At 41.8% G+C, this 24,693-nt stretch overlaps 1 protein-coding gene across 2 annotated transcripts; it reads right to left on the reverse strand.

Annotated features, from left to right (window-relative positions):
* Window positions 1-286: 286 nt before the first annotated feature.
* LOC139311794 (zinc finger protein with KRAB and SCAN domains 5-like) lies at window positions 287-24,679 on the reverse strand. Of its 2 annotated transcripts, none has more exons than XM_070936309.1 (6): window positions 24,606-24,679; window positions 8,504-9,111; window positions 7,632-7,749; window positions 3,706-3,788; window positions 3,004-3,130; window positions 287-1,246 (listed from the first exon to the last, which is right to left on the reverse strand). In XM_070936309.1, exons 2-6 carry the CDS (start codon window positions 8,942-8,944, stop codon window positions 660-662), a joined length of 1,356 nt encoding a protein of 451 aa, XP_070792410.1. In that variant the 5' UTR covers window positions 8,945-9,111; window positions 24,606-24,679; the 3' UTR covers window positions 287-659. The 2 variants fall into 2 exon arrangements, with proteins under 2 accessions (XP_070792410.1, XP_070792409.1); XM_070936308.1 differs by lacking the exon at window positions 24,606-24,679 and adding an exon at window positions 20,767-20,842.
* Window positions 24,680-24,693: the final 14 nt, after the last annotated feature.

A 24,693-nucleotide genomic window follows, 5' to 3' on the forward strand; every position in this document is an offset into this window, starting at 1 on the left:
ATTAGATTCAGATTGAGAATGCAAATGACCAGCTATCTGCAAGGAGTATAAATCCTTCCATTCCCCACCATCCAGTCAGAGCTGAAGAAGCTTCTTGGATGAATAGTGAAACATCTTCAAAGAAAAACCAGAAAGTCTAGTTACCTATTGAAAAAGCACCTTTGGGAAAACCAGGATCTTGGATGACCGAGAATCTCCATAGACATACGTTGAAATGAATTCACTAGCTGGGATTCTAGTTTATTTATTTATTCATTCTTTCAGTTAGTGTTTAAATGCTGCCCAACTCACCGCGAGTTGTTTCTGGCTGGCTTACAGTATTGAAAAAAAAAAAAAACAGATATAAAAGCATTTAAGATTAATCATTAAATAAATCCAATCTCTCTCTCAATTCAGAAAACTAGCTAAATAGAACTCCGGGAGATTCGTGTTGGGGCGGGGAAAAAAAAAAGAATCCATATCCACATTTCATGTAGCTGCCCAAAAAAAAAAAAAAAAAAAAAAAAGAGGCTATTTATAGAGATTTGTCAGAGTCTGTACCTAAAGCTTGAGGTACTTTCCACGATGAAGATAACCATCAGTTTCTGCCCTGCACAAAATTTTGCTGTTTCGGAAGCTTTTGGATTTTGAACGCGGCGGCCTTTGCCGCTTCGGCATGTTTAAATTTTGTGGCTCCTTCGATGAGAATGGAGAGTGATGCTATGACTAAAACTCTTCCCACACGCCATGCATTGATAGGGTTTCTCCCCCGTGTGGATGCGTTTGTGAGAGGTCAGGGTTGCCAGTTGACTGAAGCTGATGCCACATTCGTTGCATTTAAAGGGCTTCTCCTTGGCGTGGATTCTTTCGTGTTCGTGCAGGAGAGACCTATGAGCGAAGCTTTTCCCACAGATGGGACACGTATTCATTCTGGGTTTCTGAGGTAATTTCCCTTGGGTGGGCGTTTCAGGAGAATCCATGCTCTTCGAAACAAAGGCGGTGTTTCTCATGCTCGGTTTTGCTTGGATTGGCGTTTTGCAAAAGTTCCCGCTTGCGGACGCCAAAGGTGCGTTCCCCGGATATATTTGGGGGGGCCCCATTGCACCTTGCATAGGATTAATTTCCGAAAGAGAGAATTCGTCCCATCTCATGACCTTGACCCGCTCCTCCGTTCCCTCGCTCTGCAGTCCCTCCTGGGTGGATCTGGCTCTTTTTAAGGACACTCTTTGTGATTCATCCTCATCCTCATTCCACCATGCCTCCCTCCCTAGAATAAGAGAAAACCAAGAGAAAAAATGGGGGGGGGGGGGGGAAGGATCGAATGAAAAAAAAAAGAGAGCTAGGTAAGGTACCACATTCAGGCGAGAAAAACCAAATGCAGATATACTATTTATTTATTGATTGATTGATTGATTGTTTAAATTTATATACCGCCCTACTCCTGAAGGACTCAGGGCGGTGAACAGCCAAAAGATAAAACACACATAATACAAAATTTAAAAACAATATAAAAGCCCATTAAATAATTTGGCCCAAACACCATAAGTGGAACCTCACTCGATACCATGTTTCCCCCAAAATAAGACCGGGTCTTATATTGATTTTTCCTCCAAAAGACGCATTAGGGCTTATTTTCCAGTTAGGTCTTATTTTGGAGTACTAAATGCGTCTGTCTCACTGACAATCTTAACTGGGCCTTATTTTTGGGGTAGGGCTTATATTACGAGCATCCTGAAAAATTATGCTAGGGCTTATTTTCTGGTTGGGGACTTATTTTCGGGAAAACAGGGTAGCAATAACTATGAGAGGGATCTTGGAGGCCTAGTGGACAATCACCTAAATATGAGTCAGCAGTGTACTACAGCTGCCAAAAAAGCCAACACAGTTCTAGGTTGCATCAACAGAGGGATAGAATCAAGATCACGTGAAGTGTTAATACCACTTTATAATGCCTTGGAATATAATATAATATAATGCCACATTTGGAATACTGCATCCACAGTTTTGGTCACCATGATGTAAAAAAAGATGTTGAGACTCTAAAATGAGTGCAGAGAAGAGCAACAAAGATGATTAGGGGCCGGGAGATGAAAAAATAATATAAAGAACTGTTACTGGAATTGGATATGTCTAATTTAATGAAGAGAAGGACTAGAGGTGCCATGATAGCAGTGTTCCAATATCTAAGGGGCTGCCACAAAGAAGAGGGAGTCAAGCTATTCTACAATTCATTTAGTGACCATTCAAAGTTACAATGGCCCTGAAAAAAAAGTGTCTTATGACCGTTTTTCACACTTACAACCTTTGTAGCACTACCAGGAGTTCAATCCTGACCGGCTCAAGGTTGACTCAGCCTTCCGTCCTTTCAAGGTTGGTAAAAATGAGGACCCAGATTGTTGGAGGCAATAGACTGACTCTGTAAAACTGCTTAGAGAGAGCTCTAAAGCACTATGAAGCGGTATATAAATCTAAGTGCTATCGCTATTCTCACACTGCCTATAAAATCCAACACATTTGATTCTGAACACATTTTTGTGTTGCAGAAGCGATTGTGCTGCTAAAGACGATGACTTCAAGCCTGTTGTCTGTAGAGATTCTCAATCATCCAGGTCATGGTTGTCCCAAAGGTACTTTTTCAAGAGAAAATTCCTTTGGGACAACCATGACCTATACGACAGAATCTCTACGCACTTTTTAGCTATACAATTTGGGATGAATCCCCTTGGAATGGTGTGGAAGTAGGAATGGAATTCCAGAGGAGGAAAAATTGCAGATTACAGGAACCATTTGCACTACTCAGGTGACCCTGAGGACACAGATAGACCTCCAAGTGCTTCAAGGACCCTCCAAAAGGATGCAAATGACTAGCTGTCTGCAAGGAATATAAATCCTTCCATTCCTCACCATCCAGTCAGAGCTGAAGAAGCTTCTTGGATGAGAAGTGAAAAGAAAAAATAGTCCAGTTGCCTCCTGAAGAAGGACCTTTGGGTTCAAGCCTGTTGGGATACAACATGGAGGACTCACCCAAAGAGGTCATGTTTTGGTAATTCTCCACCATGACCTCCAGTTGCAGGGCCACCTGGCTTGCATTCAACAAAGGACACTCTTCGTCTGTGAAATACACAGCCACGTCCTCAAAAGACACCGGAACCTGGAGAAGAAAAAAAGGAAAAGAGGGAGGAGACGAAAAGAAAATGGAGGGAAGGAGAAAGGGGTCAGTGCCCACCCAGGAAAATGTGCAGTGGCTGACCCATTTTGGTCCCCCCCAACCCAGGGGTGAAATGCTCCCGGTTCGGACCGGATAACCCGATCCGGTAGCGATGGAGGTGGATGGTTCGGAGAACCGGTAACAAAAATCCCTCCCCCACTCAATTGCCCAGCTGAGCCGCGCAATCATCAGAGGCTTTTTTTTTTTTTTACTTTTAAAAGCATTTGTTCTACAACCTCTTCAGCCGAAGAGGTTATAGAAAAAATGCTTTTAAAAGTAAAAACAAAGCCTCTGCCGATCAGGCAAGTCAGCTGGGATCGTCAGAGGCTTTAAAAGCATTTTTTAAACAACCTCTTCAACCAAAGAGGTGGTAGAAAAATGGTTTTAAAAGTAAAAAAAAAAAAAAAAAGTTGGCCATGCCCACTCAGTCATATTACCCACCACCACCAAGCCACGCCCACAGAACCGGTAGTAACAAAATTTACATTTCACCACTGCCCCGACCCCTTTATTCTTACCATAGCTGGCTGGGCTGAAGCAGACCACTCTCTAGAAACAAGAGCAGACATATCCGGAGGCCTCATCAAAGATTTCTCATTGCCTGTACATGGACAAAAATGTAGTGGAAAGTGGTTGTTTCATTTGTACAAGAAAAAGGCCAATCGGAACAAGACCAGGGGTGAAATCCAGCAGGTTTCTGGAGAAACGTTAGTGGAAATTTTGAGTAGTTCGGAGAACCAGTAGCGGAAATTTTGAGTAGTTCGGAGAATCGGCAAATGCCACCTCTGGCTGGCCCGAGTGGGGTGGGAATGGAGATTTTGCAATATCCTTCCCCTGCCATGCCCACCACACCACGTCCACAGAACCGGTAGTAAAAAAATTTGAGATTTCACCACTTGACAAGACCCTATCTGGAGACACTACAAAGCCCTTGTTTTTCTTGGATTCACACAACTCAGGAGATGTTCCAATAAACCCTGGTTTGTTTATTTCAATATGGGTTTCTTTTCCCACTATCCTCGGTAGACAGCTGACCCTCCAATCCATTGGAGTCCACAAAGTTGCAGCGACAGAAATGAACATTTTAAAAAATTCTTCTGCGAGCCTTTTATTGAACAGGTCGCCCTCCACTTACGACAGTTTGCTTAATGACTGTTCAAAGTTACAACGGTGCCCAAAAAAGTGACCGATGACCATTTTTCACACTTATGGCTGTTGCAGCATCCTCCATGGTCACAGGATTTACATTCATATGCTTGGCGACTGACTCATATTTATGACGGAGGCGGTCTCCCGGGATCATGCAACCTTCTGACAAGCTAAGTCAATGGGGAATCCAGACTCACTTAACAACCGTGTTACTAATTTAACAACTGCAGTGATTCACTTAACCAATGTGGCAAGAAATGTTGTAAAATGGGGGCAAAACTCACTTAACAAATGCCTCAGTTAGCAACATAAATTTTAGGCTCAATTGTGATCGTTAAGTCGAGGACTACCTGTATTGTGATATTTACCATATTTTTTGGACTATAAGTTGCACTTTTTTGTCTCCCAAAAAGGGGCGAAAATGTCTGTGTGTCTTATAGACCGAATATTGCTGAAGCCCCACCCACCCGCCAGCCATTTTTTGGCCTCTTCACACCCTGTTTTCAAGCCTTTTTCAGGTCTTTTTTGAGCCTATTTTCAAGGCTTTTTTCGGCCTGTTTTTGAGGCCTTTTATGGCCCGTTTTTGGGGCTTTTTTCAGCCCGTTATTGAGGGTTTTTTTGGCCCGTTTTTGAGTCTTTTTTCGGCCCGTTTTCAGGGCTTTTTTCAGCTTGTTTTTGAGGCTTTTTTCAGCCTGTTTTTTCGGGAAAAGGGGCCAAAAAAAAAGCCTCAAAAACAGGCCAAAAAAGCTCCGGAAACAGGCCGAAAAAAGATTGGAAAAGGGCTAAAAAAAGGTAGGCCAAAAACTTTTTTTTGTTGTTTTCCTCTTCTAAATTTAGGTGCGTCTTATAGTCAGAAAAACGTTTGTCACTTTTCAGTGCCATTGTAACTTCAAATGGTCACTAAATGAATGATTGTAAGTCGAGGATCTCCTGTATTTATATTTTATTTCCATGTTTTATGGTATGTAAAGCCGGTCAGTGATGGAAATAAACCTCACCCCTCCACATATTTTAAGCAATTGGGAAATATGGTATATCTGAACTGAAAAGAGATTTTCAAATTTTACTGCCAGACTCGGCTCGTAAGTTGTATTTCCCTTATAGCTTCTAGATACAGCGAGTCCTCGATTTACAACCACAATCGAGCCCAACATTTATGTTGCTAAGTGAGAAATCTGTTAAGTGAGTTTTGCCCCATTTTACGACTTTTCTCGCCACGCCTGTTGAGTGAATCGCTGCGGTTGTTAAGTTAGTAACCCGGTTGTTAAGTGAGTCTGGATTCCCCATTGACTTTGCTTGTCAGAAGGTCGCAAAAGGGGATCACATGACTCCGAGGACCTGGCAACCGTCATAAATGTGAGTCAGCTGTCAAGCATCCAAATGGAAATCACGTGACGAATGGTCATCACTATTTTCAGTGCCGCTGTAACTTCGAACGGCCACTAAACAAACTGTTAAGTCAAGGACTACCTGTGCCTTATTTCTACTGTACAAAATAAGTGTGCATTTTATTTTTTTTTACAATTAACTATAAAACTTGCTAAGGAGAATTGTCTTTTATCATAAAACTGTGACTAGCAGGGACTTCTGCACAGGGAGGAGGTATTGAACATCTCAAGATGGTTTCCACAATCAAAGCTCACTGCAGTTAGTATATATTCAGTGCAGCCTGGAGGAAATCCCTTCAGAAAATGGTGGGAAGGATGCCTACAGACAAAAAGATGCAGTCGTACTTATACGTTTCCGGAAAAGAGAAGAAAATGATGCAGCCATACGTATGTGTAGGTAATAGATGATGTAAGCATGAATAATGAGCAAACTTCAAGTTACTTCCCCGTCTTTCAAGGAGAGAAGCAGCCTAGAACTAAGGAGAATTTTCCTGACAATTAACCAGTGGAACCACTTGCTACCAGAAGTTGTGGGTGCTCCATCATTGGAGGCTTTCCAAAAGAGACTGGACACCCATTTGTCGGAAAAGTATAGGAACTCCTGCTCGAGCAGAGGGTTGGACTGGAAGACCTACAAGGTCCTTTCCAATTCTGTTATTTTTCTACTGTTACTATCCTCAGGGAAGAATTATTGCCTTCACAGAAAGAAAGGCATCGGTTGTATTTGCCACAGCAATTGTGAGGAGAACTGAAGACTTCAAGGTTGCCTCAGTGAGTGCACATTCCTTCTGTTTCTATCTTGCTAACACGCTCCCACCTTTCCAAAGGCTGATTTGCCTCAATTTTGCACACATAAAAAGGGGGATTAAGGGTTCGATTGTGCAATCTTGGCCACCATCTTGAATTTTTTTGACTCCTTCCCCTTTGCAGACATCCTTGATCATTATTTAGGACAGCATGTCTCAACCATGGCAACTTTAAAGAGGTGTGGATTTTAACTCCCGGAATTCTTCAGGCTGCCATATCTTATTTTAAGTCCACATAATATTAAAGTCGCCAAGGTAGAGAAAAACAGACTTACGAGTTTAAAAGGCTCTGCGTCTAATAAAGGAGAATATTTGTTGTTCAGGGTTGAAACGAGGAGTCCTTGGTGCTCTCTGAGGTTGGTTGTTTTCTTACAGACATTTCATTACTCTAATTAGGTAACATCATCAGTGCTAGTCCTAGCACCGATATCCTAGTCGTAGCACTGATGAAGTTACCTAGTTAGTTAGTTAGAGAAGAGCAACAAAGATGATTAGGGGACTGGAGGCCAAAACACATGAAGAACGGTTGGTGGAATTGGGTATATCTAGTGTAATGAAAAGAAGGACTAGGGGAGACACGATAGCAGTACTCCAGTATTTTTGAGGGGTTGCCAACAAAGAGAAGAGGGAGTCAAGCTACTCTCCAAAGCACCTGAAGGGAGGACAAGAAGCAATGGGTGGAAACTAATGAAGGAGAGAAGCAATCCAGAACTAAGGAGAAATTTCCTGACCGTTAGAACAATTAACCAGTGGAACAGCTTGCCTCCAGAAGTTGTGAATGCTGGAAGTTTTTAAGAAGGGATTGGACAACCATTTGTCTGAAGTGGTGTAGGGTTTCCTGCCTGAGCAGGGGGTTGGACTAGAAGACCTCCAAGGTCCCTTCCAACTCTGTTATTCTAATTTTTTAAACGTCTGCAAGAAAACAACCAAGCTCAGAGAGCACCAAGGACCCCCTCAAGGTTCTGCATCTTTTAAACTTCTTTTTTAACCAAACGTCTGAAATTCACCAGGGCTATCACGGTTTGATAATCCAGAAGTTCTCTCTCTGCCCAGAGAGATGGAAGACCACGACCATCTATCTATCTATCTCTTGATTCTTACCCTGCAATACGGCATCTTCATTCTCTAAGATCTGCTTGAAGAACTGTCTCTGTCCTGCGTCTGAGGGAGCCTCCTTCTTAATTTTGGGGAAATCGTTAGAAGCATCCACAAACAGGCCCTGCAAAGCAGTACCAGAGATCCATACAAGGTGGGAACAGGAGAGCAAACAAGACCTCTCTTTTAAGGATCTCACCCCACCCCACCCCCCCAACAACTGTGCAGCTGTGTATTCTCATTCCCTTGGAGCTAGCAAGGGGGGGGGCAGGGTATAGCCTGTATTCCTCCCCAGCGTAGCTCTTTGGCAACAGCATCTGGAGGTTCTGAATCAGATCCTGGTGGAAGGCAGTGACCCAGAGACAAAGCCACTGCTGCCTCTGCAGCACAAACATCTCAGAATCTCCAAATGAACGCTGACCAAGATCCTCCATGAGCCACATGCCTTAGACCAATGATGGCGAACCTATGGCATGTGTGCTGGAAGTGGCATGCAGAGACATCTCTCTGGACACGCCAGCCGTTGCCCATGGCTCTTACGGGTTCTGGCACGCTGCTTTTCGCATGCCAGCAACTGGAAGACCAGGTGACCGGGGCATATGTGCATGCCGGAAACTGGAAGCGCAGCTCTCCGGCATGTGCAAGCGTGCCGGGGAACTGCTCTTCTGGTTTGTGATGCCTCCGCGCGTGCGCGCCAGGGAGCTGATCTTCCGGTTTCCAGCACTCCCCCGAGTGTGCGTATGCACTCCCGTTTCGGCACTTGGTGCCAAAAAGGTTCGCCAACACTGCCTTAGACGTAACGTGAAGCCTTCCCGAGCTGGAATGTGACTCAAATCACTTCACGGACCTTGAAAATAGCACCAAAAGGCTGCCCTCACCTGGATTTTCGGCTTCTTGTCCTCTGCTTGGCTCAAGAGGAAGCCTTCGGCCAGGGCCACCGCTTGAGAACAGGTCTCCGCTCCACATTCTCTGATCCAGCTCTTCATGTCAGGAGGCAGGATAGTCAAGAACTGCTCTAAGATCACCAGGTCCAGGATCTCAGCTTTCGTATGCTCTCCTGGCTTCAGCCACTGGCAACACAGATCGTGAAGCTGGCTGTAAACCCCTCGGGGACCGGCGCACTTCCGGTAGCGGAACTGCCTGAAGTGTTGGCGCTGGATGTAGGAGTTACCTTTCTCTTCCCTCAAGATTTTGTTTAGGTTTTTTTCCCACTGTTCCCCAGGGCTGCGAGCCTCGGGGATCTCGAGGCCCGCCACTGAATCCACAGCTTCCTCCTTCGATCCTTGGGTCATCACGGTCTCCAGTAAGATTTGAAACATCTTCTGTTTCAATGGCTTTCTTCCGGCAATGTCTGAATGGCTGTAATTGAACTGAAAGTAAGTTGGTCTCTTTTTTTGGTGGGGTGGAAGGAGCGCGGAGTGATGGCACCACTCAGGAAGTCAAGGACTAAATTACAAGGCAGTCATAAACCGATGTTAGTATCTCTCTGTAAACAATGGAGAAGGAGACAGATCAGAGGCAGACGATACAACAAGTAATAAACAAGGAGTTCCCTCGTACGAAAGCACAGGGCACATACTTTGCTTGGCTGATAGTCACATTTGAATGAATGAATAAATGATAATTACAGGTCCCAGATTCCCCAAATAAAAACAATAAAATAACCTGCAGGAAAATGGGAGACAAACAATGACACAATCTTCACAATAGACGCAGTAATTGCTCCCCAACTGTCTTATGGCAGTAGTATCCAACCTTTTTTTGGCCATGCCCCACCTAAGCATCTCTAAAATCCTGATGCCCCCCCCCCCGACATATAATTCTTACTTTACTCAAAAAGTCAACTCTACTCACGCAGAGGAAGCCTAAAAGGCCATTAACTTAGTTTAAACAAGGTTCAAATTGCCCCCATTAAAAATCAAATTGCCCCCCTGTGGGACGATGTTGGGAACCACTGGTCTATGGAGATTCTCAGTCATCCAGGTCACAGGCCCTTTCTAACAAAATGAAATTCAATGTAGAGAAAAGTCAAGTCTCACACTTAGGTAAGAAAAACCAGAAGTACATATATAGACTGGGTGAAACCAGGTTTAATAGCAGTAAGTGTGAGAGAGCTTGGAGTCTTAGTGGACAACCAGTTAAATATGAGCTAACAGTGAGGCGGCAGCCAAAAAAGCCAATGCAATCCTAAATTGCATTAACAGAGGGATACAATCAAGATCAAGGGAGGTCCTAATACCACTCTGTAAAGCCTTAGTAAGACCACACCTAGAATACTGCATCCAGTTTTCGTCACACTATAAAAAAGATGTTGAGACACTAGAAAGAGTGCAGAGAAGAGCAACCAGGATGATTAGGGGACTGGAGGCTAAAACATACGATGAACGGTTGCAGAAACTGGGCATGGCTAGTCTAGTGAAGAGAAGGACCAGGGGAGACATGGTTTTTTTTTTAAATTTGATTTATATGCCGCCCTTCTCCAGAGACTCAGGGCGGCTTACAATGCGTTAAGCAATAGCCTTCATACTTTTATATATTTATACAAAGTCAGCTTATTGCCCACATAATCTGGGTCCTCATTTTACCTACCTTAGAAAGGATGGAAGGCTGAGTCAACCTTGAGCCTGGTGAGATTTGAACTTGCAGTAATTGCAGGCAGCAGATGTAAGTGGATGTTAATTAGTCTGCTGAGCCACCAGAGCTCCCCTCAAATATTGGAACACATGTTAGCAGTGTTCCAATATTTGAGGGGCTGCCACAGAAAGAAGGGGGTCAAGCTATTTTCCAAAGCACCTGAAAAAATAAAGGGAACACAAGCAGAAGACATCCGAGATCTGAATGAATGAAATAGCCTTATTAAATACTTTGCTCTTTACATACAGTAGTTTTGCGTTCCCTTTAGTTGTTTGAGCAGTGTATAAACTACTGTATGTAAAGAACAAAGTATTTAATAAGGCTATTTCATTCATTCAGATCTTGGATGTCTTCTGCTTGTGTTCCCTTTATTTTATATATATATATATATCTCAAACATATATTGGACAGACCAACAGAAGAATGAGTGTGCGCATCGAGGAACATAAAAACTCAGTACAAAAGAAAGAACACACATCATCATTAGTACAACACATAAATGCCACAGGACATAATATTAATTTTAATAACACAAAAACAGTTGCAAAAATAGAACATCTCAATGGCAGAATAATCAGAGGGGCCATTGAAATAGAGAAAAGACCATATTGTATGAATAAACGTGATGACACTTCCCGTCTGCCTACTATTTGGAAACCTGCTCTCATAGACAGATGAATCTTAACACAAAATATAAACCATAGATCAAAGATTCATCATAATGCCTGTGTTGCCACCAGTTCCAGCATAACTTATCCATTAACCCACAACCAAGCAACAGCGCTTCCACTCAATCAAAATACAGCTATGTCATCAGCCAATCAGAATACAACAACACTGTCGACCAATCAAAATACACCTTTGCCTCTTTTCATAGAAAAATGTCAGTTACGATCATACAGTTTGCCCATAAGCACCAAATCGAGAACATCAGCCAGAAGATGACGAATGTGGTTTCGTCGAAACGTCGCTACTACCTTTTTAAGGATATGTTTACAAGTACACGGGAAGAAACCCGAGATATTAACTGCACGCACACACACACACACACACACACACAGCTAGAGGAAAAACATATATATAATAACACATAAGTAAATATACAATACCAACGGCAGGTTCTTCCAACATGGTAGAGAGTACAAGCAAACACAGGCAGAGGAGAGAAGAGTTTCAGTTCAGAGTTGCAGACTAGTTTTTTTGCTTTAGCACAGACTCAGAGCTTTAGTACAGAAGTTAACTTAAGACACACCCAGGCTCTGAACTGTTTCAGCCCTCATTGGCTGACTTAGTTGCTATGCCTAGACATTGGCTGACCTTGTTACTAAGCCCTATTCCAGTTCACGAATATACGCGGGACAGAAACTGAACAAGGAGAGATTCAACCTGGAAATAAAGGGAAATTTTCTGACAGTGAGCACAATCAACCAATGGAACAGCTCGCTTTCAGAAATTGTGGGAGCTTCATCACTGGAAGCTTTCAAAGAGAGACTGGACTGCCATCTGTCAAAAATGGTGTAGGCTCTGCTGGGCAGGGGATTGGATTAGATGGCCTACAAAGTCTCTTCCAACTCTGTTAATCTGTACTTATTCCTCTCTATGGCTGTTCCAAAGGTGCTTTTTCAAAAGGCAACTGGACTAATACAGTCCTTGGTTATATAAACAGAGGCACAGAATCAAAATCACGTGATGTATATACTGACACACACACACACAAACATATATACACACACACACATGGAATACAGCATTCAGTTTTACAAAAAAGACAACATCTACAAAAAAGATGTTGAGACTTTGGAAAAATGCAAAGAAGAACAACTAAGACAATCAAGGCCTGGAGAAAAAATCATATGAAGAACGGTTGCAGGATCTGGGTTTGGCTAGTCTAGAGAAAAAGAAGGATTAGGGTGGACACAATAGCATGTCAGAGTGCGTACAGTGTGACTACTTGAGACAACCCAGGAGCAATAACAGTAAACAAGGTTTGTAATAATAAACAGTGGTTTATCTTTACAAAAGAATATATACACACACATACTAGGCAAAGGTCAAACAATCAATCAGCAGCTACAGCAGGGAAGAACACATGGAGAAAGAGAAATGCCCTCTCAGGGGCCTCTTATCAGGTTTCGATGTCATCTCAAATAAATTGCACTCCCAAACAATTAATCTTTGCTGAAATATTCCATTTATTGAGTACGACAGATCTGGCCCCGACTTCGTCATAGAAAATACTAACCCTCTGACCCCCAAACCCTTCCCTTCCCTTTCCCCAATTCTCATCTTCTCATTGGCCATCTTCCAAGTCAGTCTCCCCAGCTTCTGACCTCACCCCACAGGAATGTTCCCCCCTCCCATCCCATCTCCTAGGGGATATTATCTACAGAGAAAATAAGGAGGTGAAAAGTCAAGCCTCGTCTTTTTATGGCAGCATCAGAATGCTGACACCTCTCTTATAATACAGCTTCTTAAAGTGGTAACAGTCAAATAACTCTGCTGACTCATTCCTTATCATTGCATCATTTCAGTATTATAGCAGCTGTTCAGCTATTAAATCATTACCTTGACATAACAATATTCCAGTATTTGAGAGGCTGCCACAAAGAGGAGGGGGTCATTTTATTTTCCAAGGTTACCAGAAGGCAGAACAAGAAACAATGGATGCAAACTAATCAAGGAGAGAAGCCACCTGGAAATGAGGAGAAACTTCCTAATCGTGAGGAGAATTAACCAGTGGAACAGCTTGCCCTCAGTCGTTGTGGGAGCTTCATCACTGGAGGTTTTTAAGAAGAGACTGAACAGTCACTTGTCTGAAATAGTATAGGATCTCCTGCTCGAATAGGGGGCTGGACTAGAAGACCTCCAAGGTCCCTTCCAGCTCTGTTCTGATTCTGATTTTGTTTATCCTTGAAAGCATTTCGCTTCTCATCGAAGAAGCGTGTCAGAACTGAAGAAGCTTCTTGGATGAGAAGTGAAACGTGTCGGAGTTTGTAGCCATCCAGCTAGCACATAAGCAAATGATTCAGCAGGATTCATTATATAGAAGAAACCTCTTTATATACCGTAGGAAGAAATATCCTTCTGGGTTCGGCTCCAAGTGGGGAAAAAGACACTGGAAACATGGAGACTGCTTGGAAAGATGGTTTAATGGTGGACAGGATCACATGGTTTGAGTTCCTGAACAGAAAAAGGGGGCAGATGCAGCGAATCCCTGGGTTTTATGCCCCCTCTGGCTTTGAACTTCCTGGGGCCCCGAAAGAATATCCTGATTGGTTGTCAGACTCCCAGGGGGTGGGGGTCTTAGCTAGCCTTGCTGGCTGATGTAATCTTCCCAGGTGCCATGTGGTGAGTTTCTGTTGCTAGATGGGTCCTATTGTGTTGCAGATGATGGTCCATTGACAAAGATCGAGTTTCTGCCTCTGGCCCATTGACAAAGGGTGGGGGCAGGAAGATGGGAGCTGCTTCGTCTTTAAAACATGCTTCTCCATTTCTCATCCAAGGAAACGTAATATTCTGCCTTTTTAATATTTCCTAAAATATTTCATTCTTCTAGGAAAGGGGTGGGTGCTAACTTCCTACATATACAATAATATAAAACATGATGCATGTATACAATACCCATGCAGCTCTTACAACATGGTAGAGAGAAGCAGCAGCAAGTACTCTCTCAGACAAAGACCAACAAACTCTCTCAGAGCACAGAACAGTTAAGCTAAGCCACGCCCAGGCTCCAGGCAGTCTCACATGGCTCACACAACAAATTCTGTATCTCAGTCACCAGTTCCCATTGGCTGACTTCTTGCCATGGCTATTCCAGTTCATAAATTCTTATACACTGACCAAACGTCTTCAAGGAAAAACAAAGTCCGGTTGCCTTTTGAAAAAGCACCTTTGGGGCAGTCCCCAATTATTTTGCCAGTCACCAAGCCACACGTTCGGCAATCTTCAAATTCACATTTGGTGATAAGATCTTGCTCTGCGAGTTTCATATAAAGTTTAGCTACTCATCAATCATCAGAAATCAGCTGCTGTAATTTAAGTGTTGGACTAGGATTAGGAAGTTGCTGGCTGAAGTCCCCATTGGACCATGGATCTCTTTTCCCAGGCCAGTTTATCTCCATCTCTCTGACCCACCTCACTGGGTTGTCACGTGGATAAAATTAGGGAAGGAATCCCATGCAGGTAGTCCTCAATTTATGACCACAATTGAGCCCAAAATGTACGTCACTCAGTGAGAAATTTGTTAAGTGAGTTTTGCTATGACTTTCCTTGACGCATTTCTTAGGTGAATCATTGCAGCTGTTACTTTAGTAAGACGGTTGTAAAGTGAATCTGGTTTCCCTATTGACTTTGCTTGTCTTGCGTGAAGGTCACAAAAGGGGATCACATGACCCGGGGACCCTGCAGCCGTCATAAATATGAACCAACTGACATGTTCAGAAGCTAAAAACTATTGGAATAAAATTAAGATATGAGGACCCAGATTGTGGAGGCAATAAGCTGACTTTGTATAAATATACAAAAGTATGAAGCTATTGCTTAACGCATTGTAAGCCGCCCTGAGTCTCCAGAGAAGGGCGGCATATAAATTAAAGCAAAAAAAAAAAGATATGGCTGGAAGAAATGATACAGCAACGTATTGATTTAAAACCAGAGCTGTTCCTACTGGGTATCCTCCCAGAAAAAATTAGTAAAGAAAATATTTATTTGAATATACATGTAATAACAACTGCAAGGATTGTTTATGCACAAAATTGGAAAGCAGAGAAAATACCTTTGGAAGGAGAAGTTATTAAAAACATTTTAGACTGTGCAGAAATGACTTTGATGATTAAAGAAAGAGAAGATTCAGAATGCTTTAACATATGGAATCAATTTTACTATTAGTTAGAAAAGAGATATAAATAAGTAAATCAATAGTTATGTATAAAAAATGTTACAACTGGATCATTAGTGATGAATTGTTGTAATGGACTTGGTGAGAATGACGATAGAAAAAACAACAAAAAGAAGAATTTTTGGAGACAACATCGAGATGTCACATGGAAGGAATGATTGATTTATTAAATGTTTGTCCGTCTAAAAAAATAAAAAAAAAACTTGTTTTTTTTAAAAAAATAAATATGACCCAACTGTCAAGCACCCGAATGTAAATCACGTGAGCACGGGAATGCAGCAAAAGTCGTAAGTGTGAAAAAATGATCAGAGGTTGCTTTTTCCAACGCCATTGTAGCCTCGGTCACTAAATGAACAATCTCTTGCTCCTTTAATCTCCTTCTCAATAAGGGTGGCTGATATCCCCCAAATATATGTGGTAGATTGTAGCCCAGAGGAGGGAGGGGCTCTTTCCCAGGGAGCAAAGGGACAAAGAAGCTTGGAATCTCCGCTATGCAGGGAAAGGACAAAGGCCAATCATTCCAGGCTCTTCCTTTCACAGGCTGCATCTAATAGTTATGCAAATGGTGTTTTAAGTCTGGCAAGGTTTCATTCTTAACATACTGAACAGTGTAAGTTGCGTAACATACGCAACTTACACTGCGGCTTCTGCAACAACCCATTGCCACTGTTTTCCCTTCTCATCTCTGCCATATTTACAAACACATGCTCATTTGTGTTTTAATTAATCACTGATCATCTGTGATTTATATGTGTGTGTGTCATATGTATGTGCATATATGTGTATGGGTATATATATATATTTTTTTTCTTTTGAGAGCGGGCATCAGAATTTCATTTTTCAATGTGTGCCAGCCTACTCACAGAAAAAGTGATAATAGAGGTTATCTTATCCGATTTGAAACACTAAATTGCAAAACAAACTCAATGCCAAGGCAGATCCCTAAAAAGAGAAATGCTGGGAAGCTTTCTGGCCTAGTTGAAGGAAAGACATGTATTTACTGGTTAAATGTATTTGTACGGGCCTCTGAAACAGCTCAAGAGTGCCACCAAAACCTGTTTTTCCTTCTCAACTCTGCCACATTTACAAACACATACTCATTTTGTGTTTTAATTAATCATTAATCATCTGTGATTAATATATGTATGTATATTTGTGTGTGTGGAGAGAGAGAGAGATAGCATGTGTGTATATGTATGCGTATAGACAGACAGACAGGCAAACAGATAATGTATACATATAAGCATATGTATGTGCATATATGTGTATGGGTATACATTTTTTCTTTTGAGAGCGGGCATCAAAATTTTATTTTTCAATATGTGCCAGCCTGCTCACAGAAAAAGTGACAATAAAGGTTATCTTATCCGATTTGTATATTTGTGTGTGTGGATAGAGAGAGATAGCATATGTGGATATGTATGTGGATAGATAGATAGATAGATAGATGATAGATAGATAGATAGATAGATAGATAGATAGATAGATAGATAGATAGAGATAGATAGATAGATAGATAGATGATAGATAGATAGATAGATAGATAGATAGATAGATAGATAGATAGATAGATAGATAGATAGATAGATAATGTATATATAGTGTTAGAGTTTGGAGCGATCCAACCAGCACACAAGTAAATAATTCACCAGGATTCATGTATAAAAGAAACTTCTTTATATACAGTAAAATAAAGCATGATGCATGTATACAATACCCATGCAGCAGAAGTCAGAACCAGTAATCACAGAATCTATATTATCTCTGAAGCAATAATAATCCATACACACACACACATACACATAAACTAAGCCACACCCAGGCTCCAAGACGTCTCCCCTGGCTCACAACAGATCCTGTTTCTTAGTCACCAAACAGTTCTCATTGGCTGACTTGTTGTTATGGCTATCCCAGCTCATAATTACACTGGCGTTCATTTATAGAAGAAACTTCTTTATATACAATAACATAAAGCATGATGCATGTATACAATACCCATGCAGCAGAAGCCAGAACCAGAACTCAGAATCCAGAAGCACATAAGCACAGAATCCATAATGCAAGGACAAAACTAACTCTTCTATACAGACCAGATAAGCTAAGCCACGCCCAGGCTCCAAGCCATCTCCCATGGCTCACAACAGATCCTGTTTATTAGTCACCAAACAGTTCCCATTGGCTGATTTCTTGTTATGGCTATCCCAGCTCATAATCCCAGCCCAAGGCAGGACATAAGTATTTGTTTGTTAAATTTATTTTCTATGGATCTCTGCAACACCCCAATTGACACCAAAACCTGTTTTTTTCCTTCTCATCTCCACCATATTTGCAAACTTCTTCCTTTGAAACTTTAGACTGCCAAACAAACTCAAAGCCAAGGCAGATCCCTAAAGAGAAATTCTGGGAAGCTTTCCGGCCTAGCCCAAGGAAGGACGTGCATATTTATTTAAATTTATTTGTATGGGTCTCTGCAGGGTATCCTAGCCAGATCAGCTGCCTACTGCACCATCTGCTACCCTCCCTTGAAGTGGGGGTGAAGACGAGGAGCAGCAAAAAAAATATATATATATTTTTTTCCTCCAAACCAGGGGTGGGTTCTAAATTTTTTTACTACCGGTTCTGTGGGCATGGCTTATTTTGTGGGTGTGGCTTGGAGGTCATGTGACTAGGTGGGCGCGGCTAGCTGGTCAGAGTCATTTCTGGAAGGTCCTCGCACTTACAACCAGTCCTCGCACTTACGACCTGACTCATTTGTTTGCTTTTAACACTGATCAGCTGTAGGACGGCCCTTTGAAGCCCAGCGGCAAGAGTTTAAACAGTTTTTTCCCTCTAGTCATCAGCTGGGACTCAGGAGGCAGCAATAGATTGGGGGTGGGACCAAATAAAAGGTAAGAATAACGTGGGGGGGTGGGAGGGCGGCAGAACCGGTTCGGTGACGTCATATCATCACCGCTACCGGCTCGGCCGAACCAGACCGAACCGGGAGGAACCCACCACTGCTCCAAACCCCTCACCTGCCCTTTCCCTTCGTTTTGGAGCATTCAAAATGCAGGCCTTCGATCCGGTAGATTATTGTTCTAATTGTTTGTAACTTACAATTAATGACAGTAACTATGATTTATGACCAATGATTTGCTGTTTCTATGTACACTGTGAGCTTGTGCACCGGAGACAAATTCCTTGTGTGTCTGATCACCCTTGGCCAATAAATAATTCTATCCCATTCCCATCCTATTCCATTCCAACTCTATTTCTATTTTATCCCTCTCCTATTTTCTACTCTATATTCTATTCCTATTCCATCCCGTTCTCCCCTTTCTCTATTTCTATTCCATCCCTATTCTTTCTATTCTATGTTCTATTCCATCCCATTCTCTCCTATCACTATTCTGTTCCTATTCTATTTTCTATTCTATATTCCTATTCCCATTCCATTCCAACTGTATTTTTATTGTATTCCTATCCTGATTCTATTTTCTATTCTCATTCCACTCCACTCCTCCCTCTCCCTCTCCCTCTCTCTCTATCCTATTTCCTCTTCTATATTCCTATTCCTATTCCCATTCCATTCCATCTCTATTCTATTTTCTATAGTTATTCCTATTCCTATCTTGATAGGTGGGCAAAAATACCAAATTCAATCTAAACATCTGACTAATTGTGTGCCCAAACGTAATCATGTATAATACATTCTTAATTTCCTTTGACTAATCCTTCAGCTAATAACTTAGATCGCCAAAAATTTTCTTTATTTCGAGATTTATCTCGAAAAGTTGCATTTTGTAAATCCGCCTCCTCAAATGATGCATGCAGGATTTTTATTATTTCAAAAAGACCCAGCAGCCCCCAGAAGGAAGAAAACAGGAGTCGTCTACAAAACATACAGTGAAAGGACGGCAAACAACCCATGACACAAGGCAAGCAGGACAGAAGACTAAGCACATCCATCCATGAACATCATCGGGGGTGGACAACTGTGGCCCTTTTACAACTTGTGGACTTCAACTTGTGTTAGTCATCACCTTTAAAGCGCTCCATGGCTTAGGACCTGGGTACCTACGAGACCGTCTTTTGCCACCAATAGCCTCCCACCGACCAGTTCGTTCTCACAGGGAGGGACTGCTCAGGGTACCGTCAGTCAAATTATGCCAACTGGCGACTCCCAGGGGAAGGGCCTTCTCTGTGGGGGCTCCAACCCTTTGGAATGAACTGCCCCGAGATACGGAATATCCCTGATCTCCGTGCTTTCCGCCGTGCCCTCAAAACCCTGATGTTCCAACAAGCGGGGCTAAACATATGAACATGTGAATGTTTTTAAAATGTTATCTAATTTTAGGTTCTATTTAATTGGGCCAAACTATGTTATAATAATAATAATTTTAATTAGCAATTTTATGATGTGTGTGTATCTATATTTTTTCTTGACTGTACACCGCCTTGAGTCCTACGGGAGAAAGGCGGTATAGAAATATAATAAATAAATAACTCCCAGAATTCCTGAGACAGCCAAGCTGGCTCAGGAATTCTGGGAGTTGAAGTCCATGGGTTGCAGGGTAGATTTGATTTAAATCGAGTTGATTTAAATCACGATTTAAATCACTAGTAAAAAGGCTTGATTTAAATCAACTCGATTTAAATCATAATTTTTAAAGAGCAACTGTCATCTCTGCTACTCCTTTGACCCGCTGTTGACTCACCGATAGTCCCAGGGTTGCAGAATATACAGCCTCATGCTACATAACTAAGCTCCATTTCATGCTGAATAAACTACATTATTTATGTATCTTAAATAGAAAACTATCTTACCCCAAAAGTTTATCAATAAATTTGATAAAAATCAAAAAAATCCGATTTAAATTAAAAAAAATCCAATTTAAATTTTAAAAATCTGATTTTTTTGATTTTTTTAAAAAAATCATTGATTTTTATCCACCCTGATGGGTTGTAAAAGGGCCACAGTTGCCCACCCCTTGAATGGATGATCCAGGAGAGGTCCAAACCTGGAAATAAGGAGAAATTTTCTGAAACAGGGAGAACCCCATGGGACGGGAAGTTGCCTTCGGGTGTTGTGGGAGCTTCATCATCACTGGAGGCTCTCAAGAAGAGATAGACCTCCCATTTGTCAGAAAGGGTGTAGGGCAGGGGGGTCTCCAAACTTGGCAGCTTTAAGACTTGTGGACTTCAACTCCCAGAATTCTCCAGCCAGCATAGCTGGCTGGAGAATTCTGGGAGTTGAAGTCCACAAGTCTTAAAGCTGCCAAGTTTGAAGACCTCTGGTGTAGGGTCTCCATCTTGGGTGGGGGGTTGGACTAGATGACCTACAAGGTCCCTTCCAGCTCTATTAATCTGTATCTATTTCTATTCTATATTCTCTTGGGCCACTAGAATGCAGCGCCCAGCCACAGGAGGAGATGCTGAACGCCAGGGGGAGAAAAAATAAAAATAAAAATAAAAATCTGGCTCCATAAACACTAAGTGATACTACCCCAACTAGGGTTCGCAGCGTCTGGTCCTCCCTCCACTATCAGCCCAGCCCGCACCGATCCTTCGCTCCCCGACCCGAAGTGCTCTCCAGAGCCGTCCCCCCCCCCTCCTTCGCCCACCTACCGTCACGCGGGGGAGCCCCCAACGACGCCGCACGTGCCGAACGCGAACGGTCTTTTTTCCTCCGGCGAACGAGGAGGGGGGGGGCCGGAAACGGCTGAACCCCATTCCCATTTCCGCCTCCATCGCTGGAGCGGGGGGAGCTTTCTAGGAAGAGAAACTCGCTCGCTTTAACCCTTGGAGGCGCCGCGCTCTCCCTAGCGAGGAAGACTTTGGCCAGCGGGCTAAAAAAAGACCGCCGTTCCCATCATCCGCAGCACATACACTCCCCCCCCCCAAGTCGGCTGCTTTGGAAAGAAAATAAGGAGCCTTCTTTTTCTTTCTTTCTTTCTTTCCGTGGCAACGGTCATTCCTTTTCGTTGCCACGGCAGGGAAGGCGAAGGGTTAAGGGCGTTGGGCGGAATTTGCAAAAAGCGACAAGGTGAGATTTGAGCAAATCTTCCCTCGCTTTTTTTTTTTTTTTTTTTTGGAGGTTCCTGTCAAAAATCAAGCGACAAAGGAAAAAGTTTTTGGCAAAGTACCAAAAAAAAAAATAAAATCAAATTTAAAGTAAAAAAAAAATTGAGTAAATAGAAACGAATTAAAAATTAGAAATTAGAGAAGAAGATCAACAATATTATAAGATATGGGATTTATTTGATCAATGGCTAGATAAAAAAAAAATGATAGAGATCTTTATAATACAGGAATTCTAGAATTACATAAAATTATACATTGATATTATACAATTATAATACAATTATACATTGTATTAATTGTATTATTATACAATAATACAATTATTATACAATTATACAGTATTATTATGGGATTGATTAAGAAGGATGAAATGAATGTTATAATTTTTTAGTTAACTGGGGGATTTTAAATTGGACTTTTAATGCTATTTAGCGATATTGTTTTTATTGTCATTTTATACTTGTGAGCCACCCCGAGTCCTTCGGGAGAAAGGCGGCATATAAATTTTAATAAAATAAATAAAAATAAATAAATATAATATAAATTAACTCAAATCTTAGAATATTTTATATAAAATGAGGGAAGAATAGCTATAGGTAAACAAAGACTAATGAATATATAGACATATATTAAATCGATAATGTGAGAATTTAGGTAAACTGTAAGCTATGAATATGATGAAGACGCACAAAGGACTTGTAACCAACCGACACACTGTGTGTAAATTGAAGGTGGTTTTATGTTTTTATGTATGTCTGTTTAAAAATAAAATGCCTTGGTAAGGCCAAAAAGAAAAAAGAAAAAAAAAAGAAATTCAAGAAGCAACTTCTGTGGGGTTGTTGGTTTTTTTTGTTGTTGTTACTGCCGTTCTAAATGCATTTATATTTTATCAAGAAACAAGGGATGGAAACTGATCAAGCAACTAAGGAGAGATTTCCTGACAGTGAGGACAATTGATCAGTGGAACAACTTGCCACCAGACATTGTGGGTGCTTCATAAAATGGAGGCTTTCAAGGAGAGACTGGGCAGCCCCTTGTAATAATGTGGATAAAAGAAAGGAATCATAAAGAGTCAGATACATGAGCTCTAAAGGACCTTCTCTATTCACATTATTATAAGAGAGAAAAGTGCTTGCTTGAAGATTATATTAAAAGTCAGCTAAACCCCATTAAGTGGTAATATATCTTCTGATGAGACCTAGATGTCACGGAAAGACAGCCATATGGAAAACATCTGAGTGACCTCACTGAAGGACACAAGGATATATATGTTACAAAGAGTTACTTAATCCAATAAATTTACCCAAGGACAGCAGTAAATTTCCCATTAGCAACTACAAGCACTTAAGAAAGATTGTCTAACTAAAGATAATCTTATAAACTAAAATAATGGTTTACTAATGGTTTAGTAATTAGGAAATGGGTCAATTATCATGACAGGTGTGTGTTAGCCATATATGGAGAATGTATGATCTCATGTTAACCATATATGGAAAATGCATGATCTCACTGAATCCTTTGTCTTAGAAATGTATAAAAACAGTTGTATCAGAGTTCTTTCCTGGTTCAAAGCTTCAGGTACAAATCTGGCTCTGAACCTTGTGCAATAAAACTGTCTCTGGCTGACCCAGGAATGTTGTTTGGTCCCTTCATTCTACAACAGTCTGAAATGGTATGGGGTTTCCTGCTTGAGCAGGGGTTGGACTAGAAGACCTCCAAGGTCCCTTCCAACTCTGTTACAGGTAGTCCCCCACTTACAACAGTTCCTTTAGTGACTGTTCGGAGTTACAACAGCACTGAAAGAAGTGACTTAGGACCGTTTTTCATACTTACGAACGTTGCAGCACGTGATCCAAATTCAGATGCTTGGCAACTGACTCATATTTATGACGGTTGCCCTTTTGTAACCTTCTGACAAGCAAACTCAGTGGGGAAGCCACGATTCACTGAACAACTGTGTTACTAATTGAACAACTGCAATAATTCAATTAACAAGGATGGGAAGGTTCGTACAATGGAGCAAAAAAATCACTTAACAAATGTTTCACTCAGCAACAAATTGTGGGTTCGGTTGTGGTCGTAAGTCAAGGACTACCTGGTATACTGTTACCTTTGCAAGCGTTTGAAGACTTGGAAGTCTTTGCAAAGCTTTACTATTTCTAAAAGTCTATAGAGATTCTCAGTCATTCAGGTCATGGTTGTCCCAAAGGTGCTTTTTCAGAAGGCAACTGGGCTTTTCTTGTTTTTTCGTTGAAGACGTTTCACTTCTCATCCAAGAAGCTTCTTCAGTTCATTATTGAACTGAATAATGTTTGATAAAACAAGAAAGTCCAGTTGCATCCTGAAAAAGCACCTTTGGGTTTACTATTTCTATTTTGTCCATTCCAACCCCAGGAGAGTGAAATGGACCATTTGTCTGAAATAGTACAAGTAGTCCTTGACTTACAACAGTTCTCATTTAGTGACGGGGTGAAATGCTTTCGGTTCGGACCGAATCGCCCGATCTGGTAGCGATGGCGGCAGGTGGTTCGGAGAACCGGTAGCAAAAATCCCTGCGCCCCCACCCCATACCCAGCCGCGCGATCATCAGAGGCTTTTTTTTTTCTTTTAAAAGATTTTTTCTACAACTTCTTCAGCCGAAGAGGTTGTAGGGGAAAAAAGTGCCTTTAAAAGCCTCTGGCGATCCCAGCTGAGTTGCCTGATCGTCAGAGGCTTCTAAAAGCCTTGTAGAGGGTTTTCTACAACCTCTTTAAGCTTGTGAAAAAAATGCTTTTAAAAGTAAAAAAAAAAAAAAGTTGGCCATGCCCACCCAGTCACATTACCCCCCCCCCCACCGAGCCACATCCACAGGTAGTAACAAATTTTAGATTTCATCCCTGTTTAGCGACCATTCCAAGTTACGACGGCACTGAAAAAAAGCAACTTACGATCGTTTTTTCCTACTTAACAATCGCTGCGGCATCGCCATGGCCACACGATTCAAAATTCAGATTTATGACGGTTGCAGCATCCCCAGGGTTAACGAGATCAAAATTCAAACGCTTGGCAAAAAACTCATGTTTTATGACGGTTGCAGTGTCCCATAATCCGCTTTTGCGACCTTCTGACCAGCAGCCAATGGGGGAAGCCGGATTCACTTTGCAACCGTGGCATGAAAAGTTGTAAAACGGGGCAAAACTCACTTAAAGATAAATTTCACTTAGCAGCATCAAGGTTGGACTCAACATTGGGGTCGTAACTCGAGGACTACCTGTATAGGGGGTTTCCTCCCTGAGCAGGGGGTTGGACTATAAGACCTCCAAGGTCCCTTCCAACTCTGTTATTCCGTTAAATAATAATAATAATAATAAATAATAATAATAAAAAACAAAAAACCTCCAGACCTTTGATCGCCGCTATCCTGATTAGCCCAAGTGCAAGGAGAAAGCGGAGAAAGAAGGCATCTGCAGCCGGAGACCAAAAACGGAGGGC

The sequence above is a fragment of the Pituophis catenifer genome, unplaced genomic scaffold, assembly GCF_029215685.1.
Source record: "Pituophis catenifer annectens isolate HBS135680 unplaced genomic scaffold, rPitCat1.0.hap2 SCAF_2, whole genome shotgun sequence".
NCBI lineage: Eukaryota > Metazoa > Chordata > Lepidosauria > Squamata > Colubridae > Pituophis > Pituophis catenifer.